The 23,945-nt window shown below is 41.3% G+C and overlaps 1 protein-coding gene across 1 annotated transcript in view; it reads right to left on the bottom strand.

The window, feature by feature from the left end:
- Nucleotides 1-552: 552 nt before the first annotated feature.
- The window catches only part of LOC112109879 (probable ATP-dependent DNA helicase HFM1), an 84,624-nt gene continuing 61,231 nt past the window's right edge, over nucleotides 553-23,945 (bottom strand). Inside the window, exons 23-33 of the mRNA XM_024204599.2 lie at nucleotides 17,028-17,113; nucleotides 11,628-11,711; nucleotides 7,969-8,126; nucleotides 6,984-7,087; nucleotides 5,934-6,086; nucleotides 5,237-5,329; nucleotides 4,690-4,808; nucleotides 3,730-3,809; nucleotides 3,469-3,578; nucleotides 1,906-2,148; nucleotides 553-644 (exon numbers count right to left, since the gene is read on the bottom strand). Of these exons, the coding sequence (XP_024060367.2) occupies nucleotides 553-644; nucleotides 1,906-2,148; nucleotides 3,469-3,578; nucleotides 3,730-3,809; nucleotides 4,690-4,808; nucleotides 5,237-5,329; nucleotides 5,934-6,086; nucleotides 6,984-7,087; nucleotides 7,969-8,126; nucleotides 11,628-11,711; nucleotides 17,028-17,113 (1,322 nt within the window). The remainder of the gene's footprint in view (nucleotides 645-1,905; nucleotides 2,149-3,468; nucleotides 3,579-3,729; nucleotides 3,810-4,689; nucleotides 4,809-5,236; nucleotides 5,330-5,933; nucleotides 6,087-6,983; nucleotides 7,088-7,968; nucleotides 8,127-11,627; nucleotides 11,712-17,027; nucleotides 17,114-23,945) is intronic.

The following is a 23,945-nucleotide window of genomic DNA, read 5'->3' as shown; positions in this document are numbered from 1 at the left end:
ATAGGAGAGACAGTTCTTAAACCTTGGGACTCTGGGCACAGTCCTTCTCCCAAAGGGAAAAATGGGAAAGGTCCCTGAGGTGGGGGAAACTACTAAAATGGTAAAATACTAAAACTATGTACAAGATGTTTATAGATAGGTAGACAATACTCTTTGAAGACAGCGGATTCTGACTCAGGCCATGCTGCAGTAAGAAGGAACTGGAGAGGTGTCAGTTCAAATCACCCCTTATACCTTCGGTATGGAACAGGAGAACAACTGCACAGGTGTGGTCCAACAGACATTATTTGCTAGAAATCTCTGGTCTCAGGTGCATGACGCGCCTGTGTGCCCACATGTGGAATACACATAGGGACCACCATTCAAAGAAGAAACTAATTTAGACAGGTGTTTTTACCATTGTATTGTTCAACTCTGCTCAGAGTGGGGATAGACAAAATGGTGGTGAAAACAGCTTAGTCTGCTTGAGCCCTATCTATGCTACAGCTCCTGCCATTGCTACCACCAGGGGTGAATTAAGGATCACATTTTTCAGTGTAGATGCAGCCTATTCTAAGACTTTAACTTAACATTTGTTACTGTAAAACTTCCATTTTGTTCTGATGCTGTTAGACGATTACTTTTAAAGTTTAGATTTATCAACACTGCAGCATAAATAAAAAAAACAACAAATTCACATATTTACAAAATTATCACAATAATTCTGAATTGATCTATCATTTGACTTTCACGATAATTTGGAGACTTTTAATACAATTGTTTCCTTAGATATCTTTTCTATTGATTTTAAGCATGTATATAGCTGCAGAAGAACAGAAGGAAATACATTGCAAGGTCATTTATTTTAATATGGTTACATTCACTTGTGAGAACAATGAATGCGTAATTCAATATGCAATTTAACAAAGGTTTATTTTGTCTTCAAAACCATACCACTTATTGAAACATAGAAAGCAGGAAGGCCAAAACAATTCCTAATTCTCAGGAACCATTCTTTTTTCAACTTGAAGCATGCATCTTGATAAAGCTATCCTACCCAGGCCCTGGCGAGTAAGCCCAATTCTGCAAATTCCATTTACTTCATTGAGATTTGAAGGTGCTCTGCGCACCTTCTAGAAATGGGCCTAAAATGTGAATATTTACATGGAGACACAGGGGAAGAAAGAAAACTTTCCATTCTCCCAATCTGTATTCTAATCTAATACTGTGGAGGCTCTTCCAGTCATCTATCTTTGTGAGAGAGATTGGTTATGGACTCAGTCAGAAAGAACCTGCTTCAGACTGTGATTGTGAATAGGGAATAATACACATGGAATCAGGTCCATTAATCTGATTATGATATAATGTATGGGAAAAGGGTGGATACGGTGTCTGTAATTCAGGCCACAGGAAGGGAGAAATGTTTGGCAGTTGCAAAGTAATTTCACAGCATTTAGACAGTAGAACTTGCCTGCTGGAAAAAGGCAAAATCTGTTGATCTTAAAACCTCTGAAGTCTATGATGATTCAGAGGGCTAGCAGGTGCTGAGTCTATAATTTGTTGGTAAGACCTACAATTAATTGTACCAAATTGGTGACAATTGAAGTGAAAACATTAACTATTTACCTGCTCATCATTTTAACAAATACCCAACTTCTGAGACTGTGAATGAAGGTTCAGTAGAAAACCATCTTTGATATTTAGGCTGCAATAATCTTTAATGAAAAATCTGTCTTTAAACTACAATTCTAGATGGTCAATTAAGTTACCCACAGATTTTAAGTTAAATTTTACTTTAGATCATAATTAATTACTTTTAACAAAAAGGGGGCGAAGAGTTAATTTGAAGAAGATTATCTGGTGCACTGTCCATTTGGTACATACAATGACAATTATAAACAATAGGTTACACCAAAATAATTTTACCTAAATCTTCTCTACTCTCCACACCAGTGAAAAAACTGCTAGCACGTATTAATTTGTCATCATCAAAATCATCCCAAACTTCATCTCCCAATTCAAAGTTCACATTCAAAGCCTCTGAAAACCAAGAGCTGCTTTTATCTGCATTAGTAAAATTATGCATTAAAGATTCTTTAAGATTTTTCTTTGACGTCATCGTCTGATGGCTCTCCTCACTTACAGTCACAGAATGTTCCCAAGAGAAATCTGTAATGCAATTATAATAGGGATGTAAAACTCTGGATTGCATGCTTAAGACTATTTGTTCAACCTATAAAAAAAGCAAACTATGTTAGCTACACACTTTTTCTCAACATTATTTTAAGAAAAGTCATCTTCACTCCAAATTCCAGCAAGTGACCCTTATAAAGAATATTTCAAGTCACCTCTGATTTAATTTTTTTTCCAGTGTGAGAACTGTGGTCTGGTGGAGTGCAAGTTTAACACTGATGAGCCCAGTCCCTTTACCTTCCCCCATTCATTTGCTCTTTATTCACTCTATTTAGTATTACTCACTGTCTCCCTCTCCTATAAATTCAACTCCCCAAGAACTAATCACAGCAGACAAACATTTTAAACAATTAATTTTAAAAGCATTTAACTAAAATATGTTAAGATAGCTGAACTAAAACATTATGTGAGAGTACTATGCAGAATGGAAGGGTTTCCATTTCCTTTCACTGCATGAGTAGCAGAAATGAGCATGAGCAGATGTGGCGGCAGTACACTTCTGGAGATACACATTCATGTTAGCAAAATAAGTAGAAAATACTGCTCTCTTTTGAACACTGGAAATAGAACACAATTGTATACTGTAAATCGGCCTGTGCTAGAAATGGAAAGCACGTAATATGCAGTGTATGTAAGTGAAAATAGCTTATGTGGTAGGATTGGGACCTTCATCAACAGTGATGGGAAGCAGCAGTAAAGTTTCATTGATTATTGAGATATACTCACATTTATGGAGAAATTAGAACCTTGAAAGGTATTAAAATAAAACTTCAGTTTTTAATATAGATAGAGTGAGAGGTTTTACTAAATGTTAATTTAGCTGTTTTAAGGGCCCAATCCAGCAAACAATACAAAGCATAATGCTCACTTTTCACTCAGATACTCCACTGATGATGGGAAAGGTGTGTGGAAAGCAGAAGGAGATAGAGATAAACTATCTGATGCATTACAATTGGCATCAATGGGAATAAGCACAGTCATAAGCATCAAACTCAGTAATAAGTATTTACAGAATTAGGCCCTAAAGTATTAGAACTAACCACTACAGTTTTCCTTTAAGGGACATTTATTGGCGGAGAGCTCTGCTTGCAACTTTAATTGATTTTAGAAGAAAAGCCAATGTCAAAGCAAGTTCCTTGCCTTGACAGAGCGTATTGTATTGCCCTAAATATGCAGTTCCCTGCAGCACTATGGTGGTTGCTGTAGTGATTTCAACAGGTTTAATTTTGCAAGAAACATTTAATTCAAAACAATGAAAAAAATCATAGAAAATCTCATACATTAGTAATAACTTACTACTCTTTTCATAACTCTCTGATTGCAGTTGGTTCTGAGGTCTACCAAGGATATTAACATTACTCCAGTGTTCTCGTGAAGCTGAGGCAGAAGACTGTGCATAGTCAGACCTTCATACAAATCAGTAAAACAGAGTCACAAGAAAGTTGCATTTTAAAAATAATTTGATTCAGAAAACACGTCTTCACTGCTTATGCCAATGAGAGAATTTTAACTGAGCAGGTTTTAAATTCTATTATACTTATAGCAATAATATAGTACCTTGGCAACGCTGGCAACAAAGATTTCGGTGTAAAAACAAATTGTTTCAGATCCACATTTTGAGATTTATTTAACTGTATCTGCATCTAAAAAAAGATCATTACAGATGATTAGTGTATTATTGTATTTTAATAGTCTGGATCACGCCACTTGCACTTTCCAAAGAATAGGGAAGCCACTATAGGAAGAAAGTTATTATTCATATTTTATAGAATTAATGCACGAAATGTACAGCTATCTGATGGAATAGATTTTTTTAAAAGTTTTATTATGCACATTATTCAATTTAGCCAGTGAGATCTTGGAGTAATGCAAGTATCTCAGCAAGCCCAGACTGTTAACCACATTTCTTTCTCGGTTATCTCTGGGCCAAATCATCCTCCACTGCAGAAAAACCTGCAGGGAGGGGGAAATAAGCATTGCAAAAACTCAGATGCCACATTCTCCCCATAGGGAAGAGGGGTTTGCAGGCACATCCAGGGGGCAAAGTGCTTAGCCTTGAAACTCTGTGGAGTCTAAGAATCTAAAAAGAATGTTACTCTTAAAACCTCCTCTGGCACCGTAATTCTCTCAGGACACCAGTATTAATTTTTACTTATAATTTCAGGTAGTATTTCCCTAGGTTGTCACATAGAGTGGTGGCTTCCAGCTATGCCTGCTACTCAGTCCACTATACTTTCCTAAACCTGCAGAGTACAAATCAGGCAGTGTTTGCAGAGAAAGGCTTCCACAGGCTCATGGGAAGCATACCACTTAGCAGCTATACCCTTCCAAGATGACTGGGCCTTTCCCATCCTTTTTGTGCTCCTTTGCTATTTCCATATTTCACAGCAATGGGACACATTTGATCCTATGTGTCTATATGTGTTTAATAAAATGCCTTCAATCTACCAATACTTATATATTCAATAAACACGATTAAATAATTTTTTTTTCAGGAGTGTGTATGTTAAAACGAACCTTTAATTGTTTTACTGGGGGAACTGATGAAATTGAGTTTCTGTTCCTTAAATCAGCTAGGTATGAAGAAAACTTTGAATCTCTCTTTAACTCAGATTTCTGTGAAACTCCAACTTTACCTAAGAAAAGGAATTGAAGATTCTTCAGATTACATTTTAGGGGTAAAATACAGGCCCCATTTGAGTCAATGGGAATTTTGACTTCAACAGGGCTAAGATTTCATCTTTGATGTTTTATAAAAGACAAATTTTGATGCATTTGTTTTCATACAAAAATATGAAAAGCTTGACATTGCTATCGAATTCTGTAAAATATTACTCTTCATTGTATTCGCTACAGAATAAATCTACTGCAGTTATTTATTAATAATTTTTACTTTTTAGATTGCATTATATTGACATTTTAAGCATGATTCTCTTGCTTTGTACTCTTTTTACATCAATGTCACCATTAATATCAACAAAATCCTAATTTACACTTGTGTAAATGAGGGAATTAGATCCTTTGAATTTAGATGTTAGAAATAATGAGTTTTCATGAAACTCACAGCAGTCATGTCCACATACATCTTTATTTTTACAGTGATGGCTGCATTCTCTGTTCCCAAGTTTCATGTAGGTGATCTCTCGGTTACAGGCACCTCCTGAGGTAATATAAGAAGAAGAAATGCTGACGTTTTTCTATTTCACTGATTTTGTTGAGGGTTTCTCAGGGAGAAAAAGGAACAAAGTAATCCATGGCACTAGATTTTTGTTCACCTCCAAATAACTTTTGGGTCAAAAAAGTCAACTGCTACATGTTTGCCAGAGAGACTTCCCCTTTGGGTTGCTAAGACTGTTTTCATAGCAAAGCAATAATTGTCCCCACTAAAAGCTGTAAGCATCACCTCAACACCACTCTAAAACTCTGAAAGCATGAGGTACTAGATGTCCAACTTCTCTCCCAAATTCAGTTCCCTATGGAAACGTAATGCACTACCTGTTGAGCCAATGGAGCAACACTCTATGCCCTTGTTGGGACTCGATGGAAATAGTCCTAATTGTCTATACCAGATTCAAAGCCATTGTACACTAAATTCCTTAATATATTCTAGTGTGTTTTCATACAACATTTTACTCAAAAGTGAGGAAAGATGACCAAATATGGGGCCCAGTCCTACTCATATTGAAGTAACTGACCAAACTTCCATTGACCTCAAGAGGTGCAGGATGTGGGACTCTATTCTTCAGAGTATTATTAATTACCTGTATCCTTTCTCGCTGCTGCTGATCTTATTGAAGAGGCATGATACATAGGTGAAGACTCAGCTTCTAATTTTCTTTGTAAAACCACTTCATTTCCAAACCTTTTTGGTCCTAAGTAAAAGGCTGAATAGTTTTGCTGAATATCCACCCCAACTTTTAGAAATGATCCACAAAAATGTTTATGTAAATATAAAAAAATATTTTTCAATTACCATTTACTGTACTTCCAATTTTATAATGAACAGTGTTATACAGTATGTTTTCATAATTTACCATTATAGTAATATAGTATTTTGCATTTAATGTTGTGGTTGAGATTTAAACAAAAAAAATTCTGGAAATTTAAAGTTATGGTTCCTACAAGAATCTGTACAGTATACACTGTTCACTTTAAATGTGTATATGTATTTGTTTTAGGAAGTGGGACTGTGTCTTGGGCATTTCTGATCCAATTTTGAACAATTTTCACCTCCTTAGCATTGCATTGCAAGCTGCTGTTAGAGAACATTAGTAGCACTATTTGCAGCTACACAAGAAGTACAACTAAGTGCTGATAGTACTTTTGATGTTAAATGCTATTAATATTTACAGCTTTGGACAACAGAACAATCTACACAAGGTTAAAGACTAGGAGGGATTTGCCATTAAGAGAATCAATGTTAAATCAGGCAAATCTGATATGATGAATTGGTATGTGGCTCAGAACTGATGGAGAGGAGATTGGAAAACTTTGGGGATGGATGGGGTGAAGTGTTTTGGAGTCATCTTCTAAAGAGTTTTGGGAAGAAGGGCTCGGGTTAAATCCTAGGGAGCAAGGAGAGATGACTGGTAATGTATATGACATTTAGATGAAACAGTTACATTAGAAAAATCTCATTATTAATGCTTTTAGTGTAGTATGCCATACAATAAAACAATGAATAGAATATTATTTTAAAATTAATTCATTTTTATTAAATTTTTGGCTTGGTATAAAGGAAACTGGTTTCACTATTTATTCAATATCTTTAAAAGTATATTTTAAAGTGCTAATCATATCAATAAACCTACCATATTCAGAGCTAATTAAATTTATGCTAAGTTCCTCAGATTTAAGAGCTCTTTTCACTTCAATTTTTTTGGTCCAATTTCCATTTTTCAGCAAGACAGAATCCCTGCAACATATAATAATATAATGATATTAAGTATACACAATGGACAGTAAGATAGTGGTAAACATTTTATTAAAAGAAGTCACATTATTTGTGATGCTAGCAGCATGGAAATCTAATAAAAGACCATAGAGCAGTTTTGATTCAGGGGATCTAACTGATGAAGGGTCTCTTAAAAACATTTTCAATAGGATGTGCCCGCACGGCCTGCAGCCCTAAGATAGCCAGGGTCCTGAAGATGCAAGGTGCAAAGAGCAAGCCTTCCTCTTTGTGAGGACTTGATCAGGACCCAGGTGCAGGTCATCTAGTTGGAGAAGATTTATTTTACTCTTTGTTTCCCATTCCCTTCAAGTACAGCTCATCCAACTGGAGAGAGTGTGTCTAATTCCTCTGCCAGGTGAAAAAAACCTGTGTAGGGAAGGTAGGCAAGTGCTGCCTACGTAAATAATTCAGTACCTAATTTTCATGAGTAACAATTCAAAAGCTTCCTTTCTATTAGCATTAAGTAATGTAAATTTATATTAAAACTGGATGCTTTTGGCTTCAATATAATCAATAAAATTGATAACACAATTGCACAGATATTTAGAATGGCATGACTATTGCACTGCGCCTTGTTTAGCCATTTACACCAGTGCAAAGCAACTGTAAAATGCTATGAAATCAGGAAGCACTTTATACCCATTTTACACAGTGCACAAAGCAACAGAGGATCAGGCCTAGGGAATCCATTTGCAGCAGGACTTCCACTAAAATAATAGAGATTTGGTTAGTCTCATTAATATAAAAAAATGTTACACCAGCTACATATTATTTGACTCTTCATGGAAATAATATAAAATGGCATTCCTAAAGATGTAAATAACATGACTGATCACACTTACATAATTTTCTGTTTAAAAACCACTTGATTATCAGCATCTCCTATGATCAAGGTTACATAGTGAAAGTCTGGTGCAGTTCTCTTAATCTGAAGCTGTTCAAAGTTTGTTAATATGATGGTCACTAAGATTTCAGCCACTGTATCACTATATTTTGTAAGCTAGGAAAATAAATCATACATAAAATGATATAACCAGTAAAAACACTTCAGAGTAAGCCACACGCCTTTTCATGAATTTGTACACCACGCACAAAGGCTCAATTTGGACAGGTGCAATTTCAACAGAACACACATTTGTTTTGTCCACACACCAGAAAGGGCTATCATCATGAGTTCATTGCTGAGATTCTAAGTTTGAATGACTGTTCAAAGATACTCTGCACTTCTAAGATGAATGTCACAGCACAGAAAAACCCCTTCTGTTCACTGCCAAGGAAAATAGAAACCTGATTCTATGAGGGATGCACACCAGTGACTTCCAGTGGAACAGTCTGTTTACTAGTAAATCCAAAGAAAGATATGAATGCTCATCATGTATCCATTGCTGGAGTTCAAACACCAGAAATAATGATTCATGCCCTGTTTATACTAGCATTTCAAGATGTGTTATAGTCTTTAAACCAGGTGCTTTCTAGAAATGTGTTATTTGTAAAATACCTATTTTACTAGAACTTTATTAAGTACAGTAACTCCTTGCTTAACGTTGTAGTTATGTTCCTGAAACATGCGACTTTAAGCAAAATGATGTTAAGTGAATCCAATTTCCCCATAAGAATGAATGTAAATAGGGGGGTTAGGTTCGAGGAAAAAAATTTTCACCAGACAAAATAATATACACACACACACACACACACACACACACACACAGTATAAATTTTAAACAATTTAATACTGGTACACAGCGATGATGATTGTGAAGCTTGGTTGAGGTGGTGCAGCATGGCAGACAGAGACAGAGACACACACCGTGTGTGAGAGAGAGAGAGATGCGCATTGCCCCTTTAAGTATGCTGATCCCACTGTAAGTACACTGCCTTTTTAAGTAGATCAGCAAGTTGAGACAGCCCGTGCTGCTGCGAGCAAGCTCCCTCCGTCCTGAGCCCTGTCGTGTTCCCTCCCCCCCGAACTATGGAGAAGGGGTAAGTGGGATGCAGGAGCAGGGGGGAGGGGGACACCCTGACATTAGCCCCCCACCTCCTTCCCAACCCCGCACAAACACAGCAAGCAGGAGGCTCTGGGAAGCAGTTCCAAGGCAGAGGGCAGGAGCAGCACATGGCAGTGGGGGGAGGGACAGCTGAACTGCTGGCAATTGATAGCCTGCTGGGTGGCTGCCGCACAGGGAACTTAGGGCAATGGGGAGCTGATGGGGGGCTGCCGGTACACCCTGGTTCAAAGCCCCCACCAGCTAGCTGAAATGGGCTGCTCTTCCTGCGAGCCGTGGACAAAGCAGGCGGCTGCCAAATGACATTATAAGGGAGCACTGCGTAACTTTAAACGAGCATGTTCTCTAATTGATCAGCAACGTAAAAACGTTAACCGGGATGACTTTAAGTGAGGAGTTACTGTAATCCTAATGTTTTCAAAATATGTCAGACTGGTGATGCGAGTGAATCAACTATTATTCTATTCACTCACATAACAAGTTCATTACGGACAGCAGCGAGGCAAGCTTTCTCAACACTGCCCTGTTCCCCCATTCCAATGTCTATTTGTCTGATTTAGAAGGAGACTACTTTAGGTGAGTGAAGATAGTTCGGTCTCCATTCTTTTTCTAATGTGAAGACTGCAATGATGAGTGCTAATCATGGCAATTTTGAGAGTGGACTTTTTTCACTACAAACTAGACTGAGACCATCAACTTCTTTCTCACAAACCCCTAAAGAACCTTCCTATTATAATGACTTACAGTCACAACTGCCAGTTCTATGTGGGAGACAAGGGGCATGAGGTAATATTTTTTATTGGACCTACTTCTGTTGGTGAGTGAGACAGGCTTTCAAGCTTACATAGAGTTTTTCTTCAGGTCTGGTAGAAGAAGCAGCTTGAAAGCGTGTCATTCTCACCAACAGAAGTTGGTCCAGTAAAAGATATTGCCTCACCCACCTTGTCTCTCTAATATCCTGGGACTGACAGCTACAACACTGTATAGTTCAGTCTGGCTCAGGTTGGTAATCTAACAATCAAAGCTTCCGTATCCCTTTATTAAGTTTAATTGCTGGGTACTAATTATACCATTTAAATGATTAATCAGTGGTTAACGGAAGCCAGAACCGTGATCACCAAATTCTAGAGAAATGAACTGTGCCCATAATTTTGAAGAATTCTTATGGAAGATATAGGAAATAATTGCTTTGGAGAAACTTATGGTAAAAACGAAGTGTATTTTATATGTATGTATATTTTTCATAAACAGTATAATGCTATTTCAAATGCTGATTTGAGATGGTCTTGGTGTTTTTTTCAGTTAATGATATCAGCTATTATGGGTCCAATTTGGATTACATAAATTAAAATAGAATCACAATAAATCTTGGCTGAAAGAGGTTAATACATTAAATTCTGATCCTCCATTGTTGGCATAAACAAAAATGTATCAGACACAAATATATGTATCAAAATAAACATGAACTAGCTTCACAGGAAAGAATACAGAATAAGACAAGGAAAATCCTCCTTTTCTCTTATTAATTCATATGTAAATATGTCTGGGGATGAAGCATTTATCATAGTTAACTTTTCCTTCTGAAAAGGATTTTAGAATTACCAATACATTATTCAAGCACTTGTACTAATCTACAAAATGACAGACTAAAACTGAATTGATCATTATTATAGTAATAGTCATAACACTTTAAACTTATATCAAGTTTTTTATCTTCAAAGTACAAACTGTAACTAATTGTCTTAACAATGCTATGAGGCAATTAAGTGTTATTATCCACATTTTGCAGATAAGAACGATGAGGCAGACTGGTTAAGTGACTTGCCCAATGCCAGAGAGGGAGTAAGTATCAGAACTCAGGATTTCCTGTCTCCCACCCAAAGCATTAGCTCATGCCTCCTTTGATATGCATGGTATCAATTATTTGATTCTAATCAGCTATTGTTTCTGTATGTTCCTGAATCTGACATCTAAAAACAGAAAAAAGTTCTTATTGACCTCTTTTTGCCTCATGTTTGATATTTAAGATGGAAGAGAGCTGTCAGATTTACATATTCAAAAGAGCTAGATCAATAGGTGAACTGTCTCCTTTCACATCTTTTAACATAAAAAGATTGCTGACAAACAGAAGAAACAAGAAAAGAAAGAGATCAGATATTTTGTGTAGAATGTAGACAACTGACTTAAGAAGTCTTTGAATGAACTTATGTTTCAGGAACATTTCTTATGACAATATTTCCTAAAATGGAGTGTGCCCATATAGAGGTCACAAAGAACACTCTTAGGAATACAGAATATGTATAAATTAAATGGGCAGGCCTTTAACAACACATGGCAAGGTTGAAGGGGGGCATGACTGGTTTCATTTTCCTGATGGGGGACGTACACATGTAATATTGTAATATTTTATTGAAATATTTTATTTTTACTATGTTAGAATTCTAAAGCAAAACAATCATAAAAAGCATTATCCAAGTAAAGCAAATGTAAGAAGTTACCTGTTCAATGTCAAGTTCATATTTTGGCAGGTGTAGCACAGATTCTTTTATTTGGTTTCCAAAAGGAGGATGTCGGTTTAAAATCTGCAAATATTTAGTTTTATTTCTGATATATTACAAGTCATGTATTACCAGTAATAAAAATAACTTTCAAATAAAGAAGTTTAATAAGAGAATGCACAGGATCAACTACGGACAATTCTTATTCACCTACAACTACCCTTAATATCAAAGAAGTTGGAGGTTTCCATATCGTTTCAAGATTTGGCCCATAATTTGCAAATACTGTACTTATTATTAAAGAGGGATCATTATTTTCCAGGGATGGTATAATTTCTTCTTTCCTCATCCTGATGAAGAAATGTCTTAATTGGAAGCAGTTAATACTTCACCAACCAGGAAAGAATTGACAAGAAAAAATATCAGTTGCTTTGATGTACAATAACTGTTCAGCCACAAGCAGAATAGTCTCTCAGAGGTTGACTCTCATCTCACTCATAATCCTCAACAGGCAAGGAACTTGGAACCTACTAAACTCCTTAGTCCCGGCCCTCCTCCGCCCACAAAAAAAGAAATGATATAGAAGACTGCCCCCAGTAAAATGGATCAGATCACGCTAGAATGAATATGAACAACTTTATCTGATAAATTATACTATTCAGTGTAAGAGGGGAAAAACCCTAGTCCTGGGTAAGAGCTATTCTTGAGAGAAAACTGTGATAGCACATATATGGAAGTCCAAGCATAACTTCAGTCATACAAATAAGTGTTTTGGGACCATAGAGAGCTTCTATTGTCATTTTGGAAGGACCATAGTTCCTTAACATTACTGTGGAGTAGGAGAAAGGAGGTCTTTTAGATGTAGTATTGGCAATACCATAATAAAAGGAAGTTACTAGATGACCCAGCATCCACAGGGGTCCCCCTAAGGCAGTGGTTCTCGAACTTTTTTTTTCATGGAGCACTTGAAAATTGCTGAGGGTCTCAGCGGACCACTTAATGATCTTTCCAAATGTTGTTTGTACCGTTAGCTAACTATTGTAAAGCGATTTGGATAAAAGCACCATATTAAAAAAACCCTTAATTATAAATGTTTTTTTTGTTCTACAAATAAAAGCACACAACTCATATTTTAATATCAGTAGTCTTACCTTTCTAATGCGATGGATGTGCCCTTTCTCCCCCGTGTGGCAGCCCCTGAGCTGGGAAGGAGGGCCATCTCTCCCTGGCAGCTATAGCCCTGCACATCCCAAATTTCCCCCACCCCCTCTTCTCACCCCAGTGCCCCGTACCACCTACCCCCGATTCCCCCCAAGGCCACCACCTCACCTTACATGTGCATCTTCTCCAGGGTACAGGCACCTAATTTGTGGAGCCATGCCTGCGCAGCTCTACTAATTAGGTGGGTGGCCCTTCATTGTCTCATGTGCGGCCGCCCAGGCACGCACCTTAGAGGGAACTATCTGTGGACCACCCGAATGGAGTTCACGGACCACTGGTGGTCCACGGACCATAGTTTGAGAACCTCTGCCCTAAAGAAATGTATATTATACTAATGTTATAGGCTGGTAGCACTACCTATTAAAGTTTCCTGACATTTCCAATTATAAGACACTATTTTCAGCCACTTAAAACTCTGTCAAACTTTAACCATCAGGCTGAAATTTTCCATTTTTCAGTGTCTGTCACAGGCTGATCTTTTTGGGCAGGACGGTGAATGTTTCAGCTAAAACTGTTCAGCTTCTTCCAAGAATGAGGTTAGGGAAAAAAAGCATTGTTTTGCAATGTCAAAAGAATTCTGGTGACTTTTTCTTTGAGAAGCTCTATCACCCCCAGACTTTGGAGCAGGGAATTGACATTTGGCAAGAGTGGCCTTTGTGTTAGCGATGTGCATTTTGCTGTTCATGTGAAAACCCACCCATACTTGGCCAAATTATAAATCTTTGAAAAATCTCAGTTCTCACATGCTCAGTAGAGACTTCTTAAAGTTTAGTAGCTAAAATCTCTGAATAGTCCATCCTCAATGAGCATGCAGCCTCCATCCCCTCACAGCTCCTAGTGCTGTTCAAACTAGGCATGCACCATGCCCAAAGAGCAACAGAGCATACCTAAACACAGGAATACAGGAGTGAAATAAGGCTTTTTCTGTAATTGCTGCTCCTGTCTGCTATGGGCCGGGGCCGGGGGGGTTGGGAGGGGGTCAGGCACCAAAACTGAAAGCATGGAGCTTGCCTCCCACAGGCACTCAAGGACCCTGTGCTAAGCCCAGGCAGCATGGGAGAGGAAGCTGCCTGATTTGAATGTGGAAAGAACAAGAGCCAGACCAGGGGAAAGGAAAGGAGTAGATTGTGACAAGGAGCTTGGTGACACTGAAACTGCAAGTGGGGGAAGGGGAGAGAGAAACAGTGACCAGGAGTTGTGGGTTGACACTGGGATCTGGGGGAAGCGTTGGACTAATTGGAGCCTGGGACTAAGAGCTGGAGGGAGGGAAGGCAGGGACTGGCTGAGCAAGGAGACTGGGACAAGAAGCCTGAGGTGTGGAGACTGGGACTGAATAGGCAAGGAGAATGGAAGAGAGCAAATATCTATGAAATACTGGTAAAATGTGTCTTATCCCCCTCTAGTGCTGGTCCACATAGCAGATGATAACCTACTCTTGCTATCATTTACTCTGTTGGCTTCAGTGGCAGAGGTCAGTGCTGGGGATCTAGAGGTTCTAACCCTGCTGATGAACCATTTGGATGTCAATATGAAGACACGTGATGGTATTTGTTTTTTCAATTTGCTTTTTTAAAAATCTAAGAAATTACACACAAAAACTATGTTAAAAGAATAAAAAGATTGCAAAGTCAAGCACACAAAAAGTTAGCTTTTGCCATCTTAATTTGGCACTCTTGTGCATATGGTTCAGGATATGGTCTCGGATTACATGACCACATATCTTTTCCTTGAGACCCCTCCCTCATTCAGTGCACAGGATGGACTTCCTCTGGACTGAATCAGGGCTGTGTAGTGGAGGGTATGGTCTAGAACAGTGGTTTTCAAACTTTTTTCTGGTGACCCAGTTTAAGAAAACTGTTGATGCCCGTGACCCAATGGAGCGGGGGATGAGGGGTTTGGGGTGGGGGCTCTGGGCTGGGGATGAGAGGTTAGGGTGAGGCAGGGGGTCAGGGCTCTGGGCTGGGGGGTTCAGGCTCTGGCCTGGGGCCAGGGATGAGGGGTTTGGGTGCAGGAAGGGGCTCCAGGTTTGGGGGGGGCTCAGAGCTGGGGTAGGAGATTGGGGCACAGGGTTACCTCGGGTGGCTCCCGGTCAGCAGCGGTGCTAAGGCAGGCTTCCTGCCTGTTCTGGCACCGCAGACTGCGCTGCGCTCCGGAAGCGGCCACCAGCAGGTCCGGCTCCTAGGTGGACGCGTGCAAGCGGCTCCACACGGCTCTTGCCCGCAGGCACCGTTCCCGCAGCTCTCATTGACTGGGAACCAGCCAATGGGAATGCAGAGCCGGTGCTTGGGGCCGGGGCTGCACGCAGAGCCCTGTGGCCCCCCTGCCTAGGAGCCGGACCTGCTGTTGGCCGCTTCCGGGGCGCAGACTGCTGTCAGAACAGGTAGGGACTAACCTGCCTTAGCCAGGCAGCACCGCACTGAATGTGGCAGGGATTCTGCGGAGAAAGTAATATGTGATCATATAATTAAATATTGTATCATAAAGCATAAACAAAAGGGAGCCAAATTAAGGTTGCACAGGAAATCTTAATTCTGGCATTTTCTAACTTTGGAGTACTTGACTTTGCAACTTTACTATTATTTTATCATAATATAAAAACTACATATGAGAGAAATTTAAAACCAAGGACAAGGATCCAAGTAAGGCCATCTGAGTCATTAAAAAAAACCAAACCAAATATAAGATTCCTATCTCCCTACCTCCAATGGTAACCTGAATAGCAACCTAACCAAAAAGCCAGAAATGCTTCAAACTGTTGCTCCTCTCCAGAGTAGAGCCAGACCTCAAAAAGCTGCCTTTAGTGCCTACATTAGGTATCTATTGTGACAAAGTTCCTCCTCTATCTTGGTGGGTCCTGAGCTTATTGGCGGATTTTCTTGCCTCAGAGATTCACCATGTGGGTTGGGGAACAGCCCAGAGACCTTCCCCTCTGGAAGAACCCACAGTCCAGGTCAATTGGGAGGTTTGGGGGGAACCCGGGCCCACCCTCTACTCCGGGTTCCAGCCCAGGGCCCTGTGGACTGCAGCTGTCTATAGTGCCTCCTGTAACAGCTGCATGACAGCTACAACTCCCTGGGCTACTTCCCCATGGCCTCCTCCAAACACCTTCCTTATTCTTACCACAGGACCTTCCTCCTGGTGTCTGATAACGCTTGTGCTCCTCAGTCCTCCAGCAGCACACCCTCTCACTCTCAGCTCCTTGCGCCTCTTGCTCCCAGCTCCTCACACTCTCGCACTACAAACTGAAGTGAGCTCCTTTTAAAACCCAGGTGCCCTGATTAGCCTGCCTTAATTGATTCTAGCAGCTTCTTCTTAATTGGCTCCAGGCGTCCTAATTAGCCTGCCTTCCTTAACTGGTTCTAGCAGGTTCCTGATTACTCTAGTGCAGCCCCTTTTCTGGTCACTCAGGGAACAGAAAACTACTCATCCAGTGACCAGTATATTTGCCCTCTACCAGACTCCTGTACCCCACTGGTCTGGGTCTGTCACACTATACTATGTTGTCCTAAACTTTAATGTATTAAATGATGAAACACAAGAAACTGGGGGGGGGGGGGGGGGGAGAAACAGGCAGAGAAGGCAAATTAAGATCTAACAAATTCCCAAATGCAAAACAAGAGTATTAATGAAGCCCACAACATTTGGAGATCTGAAACAGCACCTTACACACTGTGGGGAGAGGATGCTATCACACTTAAAAACTAGAAATGCCAAAGAAATTGTGCATCAGGAGCCCAGCAAAATTTAATCCCACATCTTTCCGCACCAGCAGTGAGATCCTGGCCTCACTGATGTTCAATGGGAGTTTTGCCATTGACTTCAGTGGGGCCAGGATTTCATTCTACGACTTTCCGCTACTAAAAGGATAATGATGAAATTCCTGAATTTGAGCTATTATTCTTTTAGTTAGTGGAAAGTTCTAGGGTGAATCTCTCTTCCCCCATATAGTAATACAAAAATGTCAGTAAAATTAAGATGTAACTTATAATTGAAGCAAAACATCAACTTAACCAACTTCAGGAAAAGAATCAACTACCTCTGTCAGATAATTGCATATTTCTTTAATCTAGTGTGATACTTTACAAGAATAAACCACTTAAAACATTGGAGTCTATAACTTATTAAGTATTAAATATTAGCATTTTCCTTATATAAATATGCATATAAAATTTTAAATACCAATTCAAGCTCCCTTGCATTTGCATCTTCAATTTTTTTAAATGATGTCAGACCTGCATTTACCATTGCATTTGATAGTGTTACACCTGTAAAAAATGAAAAATGTTGTAATATTTTTATATGGAATTCCTAATTCCAAATTATTACTTTCAACAACTGCATTATGGCAAATAAATATAAAGTATAACTAATTTTAACAAGAGGTCTTTTATCTAGCATTTTTTCAAGAGGTGGTCAATGTTTTCTTTTCAACAATAGTCAATTTTATTTCTCTTCAAGTGGTCAGAAAATTTAATACTGTTTAGTTCAATTTATACAACAGTATAAACAAAACATAAAGCAATAAAATGAAGTATAAAACATTTGAGAATGACAATGTCTTTTACTAAGTTATAGAATCAAAGGAAGGCAGATCAAGGGCCAATTCCTGCAGGCTTTACACAGGAAAAACTCCAACAGTCAGCAAATAACTAATGTGGACACACAAATGAATAAACAGCATGGCACTGAAATAAAATAAGTTTTCATGCAAGAGACTCCTGTTGACTACCCAAGGGATCCTTTAAGCATATGCTAGAAATCCCTGTGAAGTCTATCTTTTTTTGAGCAAGATATAACTAAAATCCACTCTAGGGAGAGCCATTTGTCTCCAAAATCTTCTGGGAGAATACACAGTCCCTGAACAGATTTAGCAAAACACCTGATTAGAATCAGGAAAAGAACAGGCAGTCTCTGTGATCTATTGGACTAAAGGATAAGCTAGCAGGGAATTCTGCAAAAAAAAAAAAAAACACACACAAAAACCTCATGCCTCTGCAAGTATTCCCAATTCCTCAGTCTCCCCTTGTGGGGTATGGGAGTCAGCACTTAGATTCCAAATCAGGAAATTCCTTCTTGGAACTATGACTCACTGGAATGAATACAAATAACTTGAGACAGAAAAGTCTACTTGGAAGAAATGGAGGTTACTTACTGTAATTGGAAGTTCTTTGAGATGTGTGGTCCTATCTCTATTCAACGCATGGTTACACATGCTGCAAACTATATGCCCAAGTGCGAGATTTTAACAAGCAGTGTCTGTTGGCCCACACATGTGCAGTCAGGGCCGGCTCCAGGTTTTTTGCCGCCCCAAGCAAAAAAAAAAAAAAAAAAAGCAGCCGGCCCGCCGCCGAAGCAAAAACAACAACAACAACAAAAAGGCCGGAGTGCCGCCCTTTGAAAAGTGCTGCCCCAAAGAGCTGGAATGCCGCCCCTTGAAAACTGCCGCCCCAAGTACATGCTTGGAACGCTGGTGCCTAGAGCCGGCCCTGTGTGCAGTCGGTCTCCTCATTCTCCCAAGCAAGGGTATAAGAGGCAGTGCAGGTCGTTGCTCCTTCAGTTCCTCTTCTTACTGCAAATCTAATCAGATCCGAAGCAGACGGGCTGCAGGACGGGTAGTGAACTACAGATAGTGAACACACATGTCAAAGAATTTCCAGTTACAGTACATAACCTCCATTTCTTCCTCAAGTCCTGGTCCCTATGTGTATTCCACATGTGGATGATGGGCAAGCTGTGCTCAGACTGGAGGTGGATGTGAGGAAGCAGGCAGCAAAGATGCTTGCAGTACTGCAGATCCCATTGCTGAATCCACAGCAGAGGCCTGGATTAGTGCATGTCTAGCAAATGTGTTGTAAGGGACCAGGGCATAGGTGGTCTGGTCTAGAGGTCACAACTGGGCTGGGGTCCACACATCAGGGTGGGTAATCAGTGAACAGGGGTCGGAGGAAATCGCTGGAGCCAGGTTCAATACGAAGAGTCAGGATCAAAGTCAGACCGGGATCGGAGACCATAGGTAGTACAAGGCTGGAATTGGGAGGCAGGAATCAGGGTCAGAGTAAGGCTGGAGTCAGATCCTGGATATCAGAGGTTCTACCAGGCTAGAGTCAGGAGGCAAGAGCAAGGGTCAGGCTGGGATTCGAGACCAGAAATCAGGAGACAAGGTGAGGTCTGGAATTGCAGCAGGCCCAAAGTCTGTGTGGCTTCCCAGACAATTTCCTGGGGCAATCACCAGGGTTAAATAAGGTGGTTGACCAATCAGAGGGCCGCAGGCTACTGCCACTCAGGGTCTCAATAGTGCTTCCTGACTATGGCTCTGCAGGGCCTCCTGATGGCACTGTGAGAATGTCAGCTGTCTTACGTTCTGAAGACTCGGGTTCTAGTCCCTGTATCCATACATCATCCACTTCTTCAGAGGCATCCTTCCTTGAGATGGGCACTGAGCCTGGTTTATCTGAAGGGTCTTGACGAAACCTTTTTAGCAGGTCAGGGGCATGGACATGGACATGGGCAGCAGGTTCCCAGGAGTTTTCTTCAGGACCCTAGCCTTCTCAATTGATTAGGTAGTACAGTCTCCCCGCTCTTCAGCTTAGAGTCAGGATAGCATGGACTAAATGCCCTTGGACCTGGACTAGTGGGGGCAGCTGTTGGGACCAATCAAGAAAGGGCTCCCTCTGTGTAATGCTTCAGGAGGGATACATGGAAAACTGGATAACTTTCAAGAGATTGAGGAAGCTGCCATTTGACTGTAACAGGGTTGATTTGCTTACAAATCTGGAAGGGTCTGAGGAACTGGTGGTCTAGCTTGAGGGATGGCCTGTTCATACAGAGGTGTTTTGCTGCAAGCCAGACCTTTTGACCCACCATGAGAGCTGGGCCTTCCTGGGGGTCAACAGCCGCATACTGCTTGTAGTTCCTTTTCACATCTTCAAGGTGGTCCTTAAGTTTCTCCTGGATATGGTGAATTTGTTGGTTTCAGTCACTGGCTGCTGGGTTCGTGGAGGCTGCTGTTAAGGCCAGGTGAAAGCAAGGTTGGAACCCATAATTTGCAAAGAAGGCACAATCAGCGTTGTTGTATGAGAACTTGGCATAAAAAAGGAGGGACAACTAGTTATCTTGATGGTAGTTGACCAAGCACCATAGGTATTGCTCTAATACTTAGTTCACCCTCTCTCTCTGCCCATCTGTCTGGTAGTGGTACATGGAGAAAGTAAAAGTGTGAACATCCATTACCCAGAGGCCTTTATGCCAAACGCGTAAGACCAACTGAGAGCCTTGGTCCAAAGTGCTACAGTCTGAAAGCCCATGAAGATGGATCACATGAACTGCTAGGAGTCGAGCCATTGTTTCAGCAGAGATTAGGCCGATACAGTGGATGAAATGCACCATTTTGATCAATTGGTCTACAACAGTTAAGGCGACTGTGTGGCCAAAGGAAGGGAGTTGCACTATGGAGTCAAGGGTGATTGAGGCCCGGGGTCTCTGGAGTACTGGGGCATCCTGGTGTGAGAACACAGGTCACAAGAGTCAACATGGTCCTGGACTTCAGCTTGCCTATGGGGCCACCAGAAGAAATGGGAAGGCGTGTGGAAGTCTTAAGGTGGCCAAAGTGGCCTGTCAATGGAGAGTCATGGCAAAGATGGAGCCCTTCTAGCCGGGGGCACCTTGGTGGAATGTATATGCAACCATCGATGTAGGTGATCCTATCCTGTGTAGAGCACTGCATTTTTGTTCTGGGTCTCGTTTGCTCAGGCTGTTCCGTCACCTCCTGAACTAACAGGTTGCCCTGCAAAGTGGATCGGATTAAATCAAGCAAGTTCTGGTGTATTGTGACACTAAGGAAGTTGTGAGGTTTTAGGAGACAGGGTGGTTCTTGGTTAGACTCCTCACTCTCTTGGCAATATTCCCCCTTTCAGGAAATGCCATCGGCTTTCCCATTCCTGGTTCCTGGGTGATAGGTGATGATAAAAATCAAACTGAGAGAAGAATAATGCCTTTATTGAGATGTCTTTGGTTCAAAGCTCAAGCCGCACACAGATATTCAAGGTCAGAAAAGACTTGCATTAGGTGTTGGGCTTCCTTGAGGTTATGGCACCACTCTTCAAAGGCTGATTTAATGTATTTCCTTATCTAGTGTATCATAATTCCATTTGGCAGGGGTGAATAGTAAGCCCAGGGGTGCAACATTTGCTGTGGACCATGTCTCTGAGACAGTATGGCCCCAATGGCTACACTGGAGGCACTGGCTTCCACTCTGAATGCCTGGGCGAGGGCCGAGTGTGCTAGAATGGGAGTGGTGGTGAAAGCAGCCTTGAGCTCTTCAAGCATGGTCAACTTCGTGTGTCCAAATGAATGTGATGGTCTTGCAGAGGAGGTTGGTCATGGGGGCTCTGTGCCCTGAGAAGCCTGGAATGAAATTCTGGTAAAAATTCAAGAAGCCCAGAAAATGCTGTAACTCATGGGGGGACTGGGGCATTGCCCTGCTGTGGATGGCCTCTAACTTCTGTTGGTCCACTTAGGGAAAGGATGTAACCCAAGAATTCTGTGGAGGACTGATCAAAGGTACCTTTTTCCAATTTCATGAACAGGCTATACTTTCATAGTTTCATATACTTTCATAGTTTTTCCAGGATGGAATGAAATGGTAACAATGCTGATCAGGATTATCTGAAAACACAAGTATGTCATCAAGAAAGATGACTACATACTACTACAGGATGTCTCTAAATACATCGTTAACAGCGTGTTGAAAGGTCGCTGAAGCATTGGTCAGACCGAATGGCATTACTAGATATTCAAAGTGCCCACAGAGGTTTTTAAACGTGGTCTTCCATTCACCTCCTACCCTGATGTGTAAGCACCCCAGAGGTCCAGTTTGGTGAAAATTCTGGTAAAGTGCACATGTTCTAGTAACTCTGAGATTAAGAGTGGGGCATACCAGTTATGGAATGTCACCTGGCTCAGGGCCCAATAGTCTACATAAATTTGGCTCCCTTTGCTGGGATGAAATAGTACCTCTCAGCCCTCTTAGGTGTGGGGCTACAGGATGCTGGGCAGTGCCAGATTGATCTTGCCAGTTCCAATATGATCTCATTAACTGGGAGGGCCATTTTACTTCGGTCCTGAGACTGCAGAATGTCCAGCAGTCAGTGGTATGGGTCTTGGACTTCCTCCAGGGGTATCTAGAGATTGTTAACCACTCTTTGCAGCAACTCCTGGTATTGCCTATGATTATTTGGTGGGGATAGAGACGGAGAAACCACCTCATCTGGGGAGGAGGAGGAGATCCTGTTGAACCGCTGGTACTTGTGATTCTGGCTCAATGTCCTCCTCATACACTCACAGATCCAGTTGTTGATGAGAAGAAGAGCAGTAAGACTCCTGAGTGGATCCCAAGCATCTGTTACAGGGATCCCACAGTTCCCAATAAGGCCAGAACGAGGGGCCAATTGTTTGTGGGGGACCCTATGGCATGGGGTATCATCGGTCTCTGGGGAAGTCATATCTATAAGGGTAGTGGCTGTAAGTCCTGAATTGCCTGTCTGGGCTTGACTCTCTCCAAGAGGGATGTAGGAGGGGCCAGCATGAATCTGAAGATTGTCCTTGTTGAAATGGCAGAACCATCAGTACCAGGGCAATCCTGCCTGATGGCGATAAGTTAGAGAATTAATGGGAAATCAAAGTAGTATAATCTTCTGTCCCTTAGGAAGGCTGGGCCAGAGATGACGGGGGACTGCAAGTAGAAAAGAAAAATATCCGCTGGTGCCATGTAGGTCTATGTGTGTCCTGATTTGCAACGGGTCCCAGTGGTTGGCAATAACAATAATAGCGTGTCCCTGGGTGCAGTGTATTCTTTGGGTGGACGAGTCGGAACCAAGAAGTCCAGACCTGCACTTGTAGATGGAACCGGCAGATAACAGTCCTTATGCTTTGGTGACAGAATCATTGATGGAAATGTCAGATCCTTCCTACACACTTTACCCTGCAATCTAGGAGGTTTTAGCGGAGCCAGTTTCTTGGGGTCTGCATGTGAAGGCACCTGACTTCGATGGGCTCAGGGAAGGACCATGTCTCCTATGGATAGACCTCAATGGGGATCTGCCCTTGTGCCCATAACAGTGTCCCTTACTCTCATGGGAAGACCTGAAGGGTCTTTGGGCTTAGAAACCAAAAGCTCCGCTCCTACTCATGTCTCCCTGGCCCAGACTGGAAAGGGGCCTCATGGCCTTCTCCATCAAGTGTTTCCTAAAGTGAAGCTCATAGGCTCTACAAGCCATAGGTGGAAACAAGTGACAAGTACTGCACTTTGCAGAAATGTGTGTCTCACTCAGACAGTAGAGACAGTGTTGCTGTTTATCAGTAACAGAGAAGGATCTAGGGCAGAAGACGCAGTTTTTGAAGCCCAGGACTCTGGGCATAGTCCCAGATTGTGGGGCGGGAATCCCCAGTCTGGGAAAGAAGCTACACTAAAACTATAACTTTACTAAATCTAGGAAGAATAACTATTTACAATTTTATTTACAGGTTCTTTGAAAAACTGAAGCGAGGACTACGGATTCTGCCTCAAGCCATGCAGTGGTAACAAGGAACTGGGGGGCACTGACCCACACGCTTCTTATACCCTCACTCGGGAGCACAAGGAGACCTACTGCACATGTGCAGGGCAACAGACACAGCTCGTTAAAATCTCTGGACTTGGGCGCATGGTACGCATGCATACCCACGTGTGGAATTCACATAGGGACCAGCACTAGAAGAAAAAGTATCGGCATTCATCATAAATAATTTTCTAGGAACAGTGAAAGAAGGCTAAGAATAAGCAACTTAGAAGCCTTCAAGCAACTTAGAAGCCTTCAAGCCTTTTTAGATAACTTCTGGGAGGAAAGGTTAGTCTCCTGGTAAGATTTAGCAGCCAAGGAGGACTCATTGTTTGTGTCAAGAACTTCATAAGTAAGAGTAAAGGAAGGGGCCTGTTGAGATCACTTCCCTCAATGAAGTATTGAAGCACCTCTTCCAGGTCTGACTTAGGGAAAGCCTCTCTTCCTAACAGACCTCTTCTTCTCCCCCTTTGTGATAACTTTGTGCAGGCTGTTTTTTCCA

Source organism: Terrapene carolina, unplaced genomic scaffold (assembly GCF_002925995.2).
Source record: "Terrapene carolina triunguis isolate 2854851 unplaced genomic scaffold, T_m_triunguis-2.0 Scaffold211, whole genome shotgun sequence".
In the NCBI taxonomy this organism is placed as follows: domain Eukaryota; kingdom Metazoa; phylum Chordata; order Testudines; family Emydidae; genus Terrapene; species Terrapene triunguis.
The sequence above is the reverse complement of the archived record's forward strand: the minus strand, read 5'-3'. Positions and strand labels throughout refer to the sequence as shown.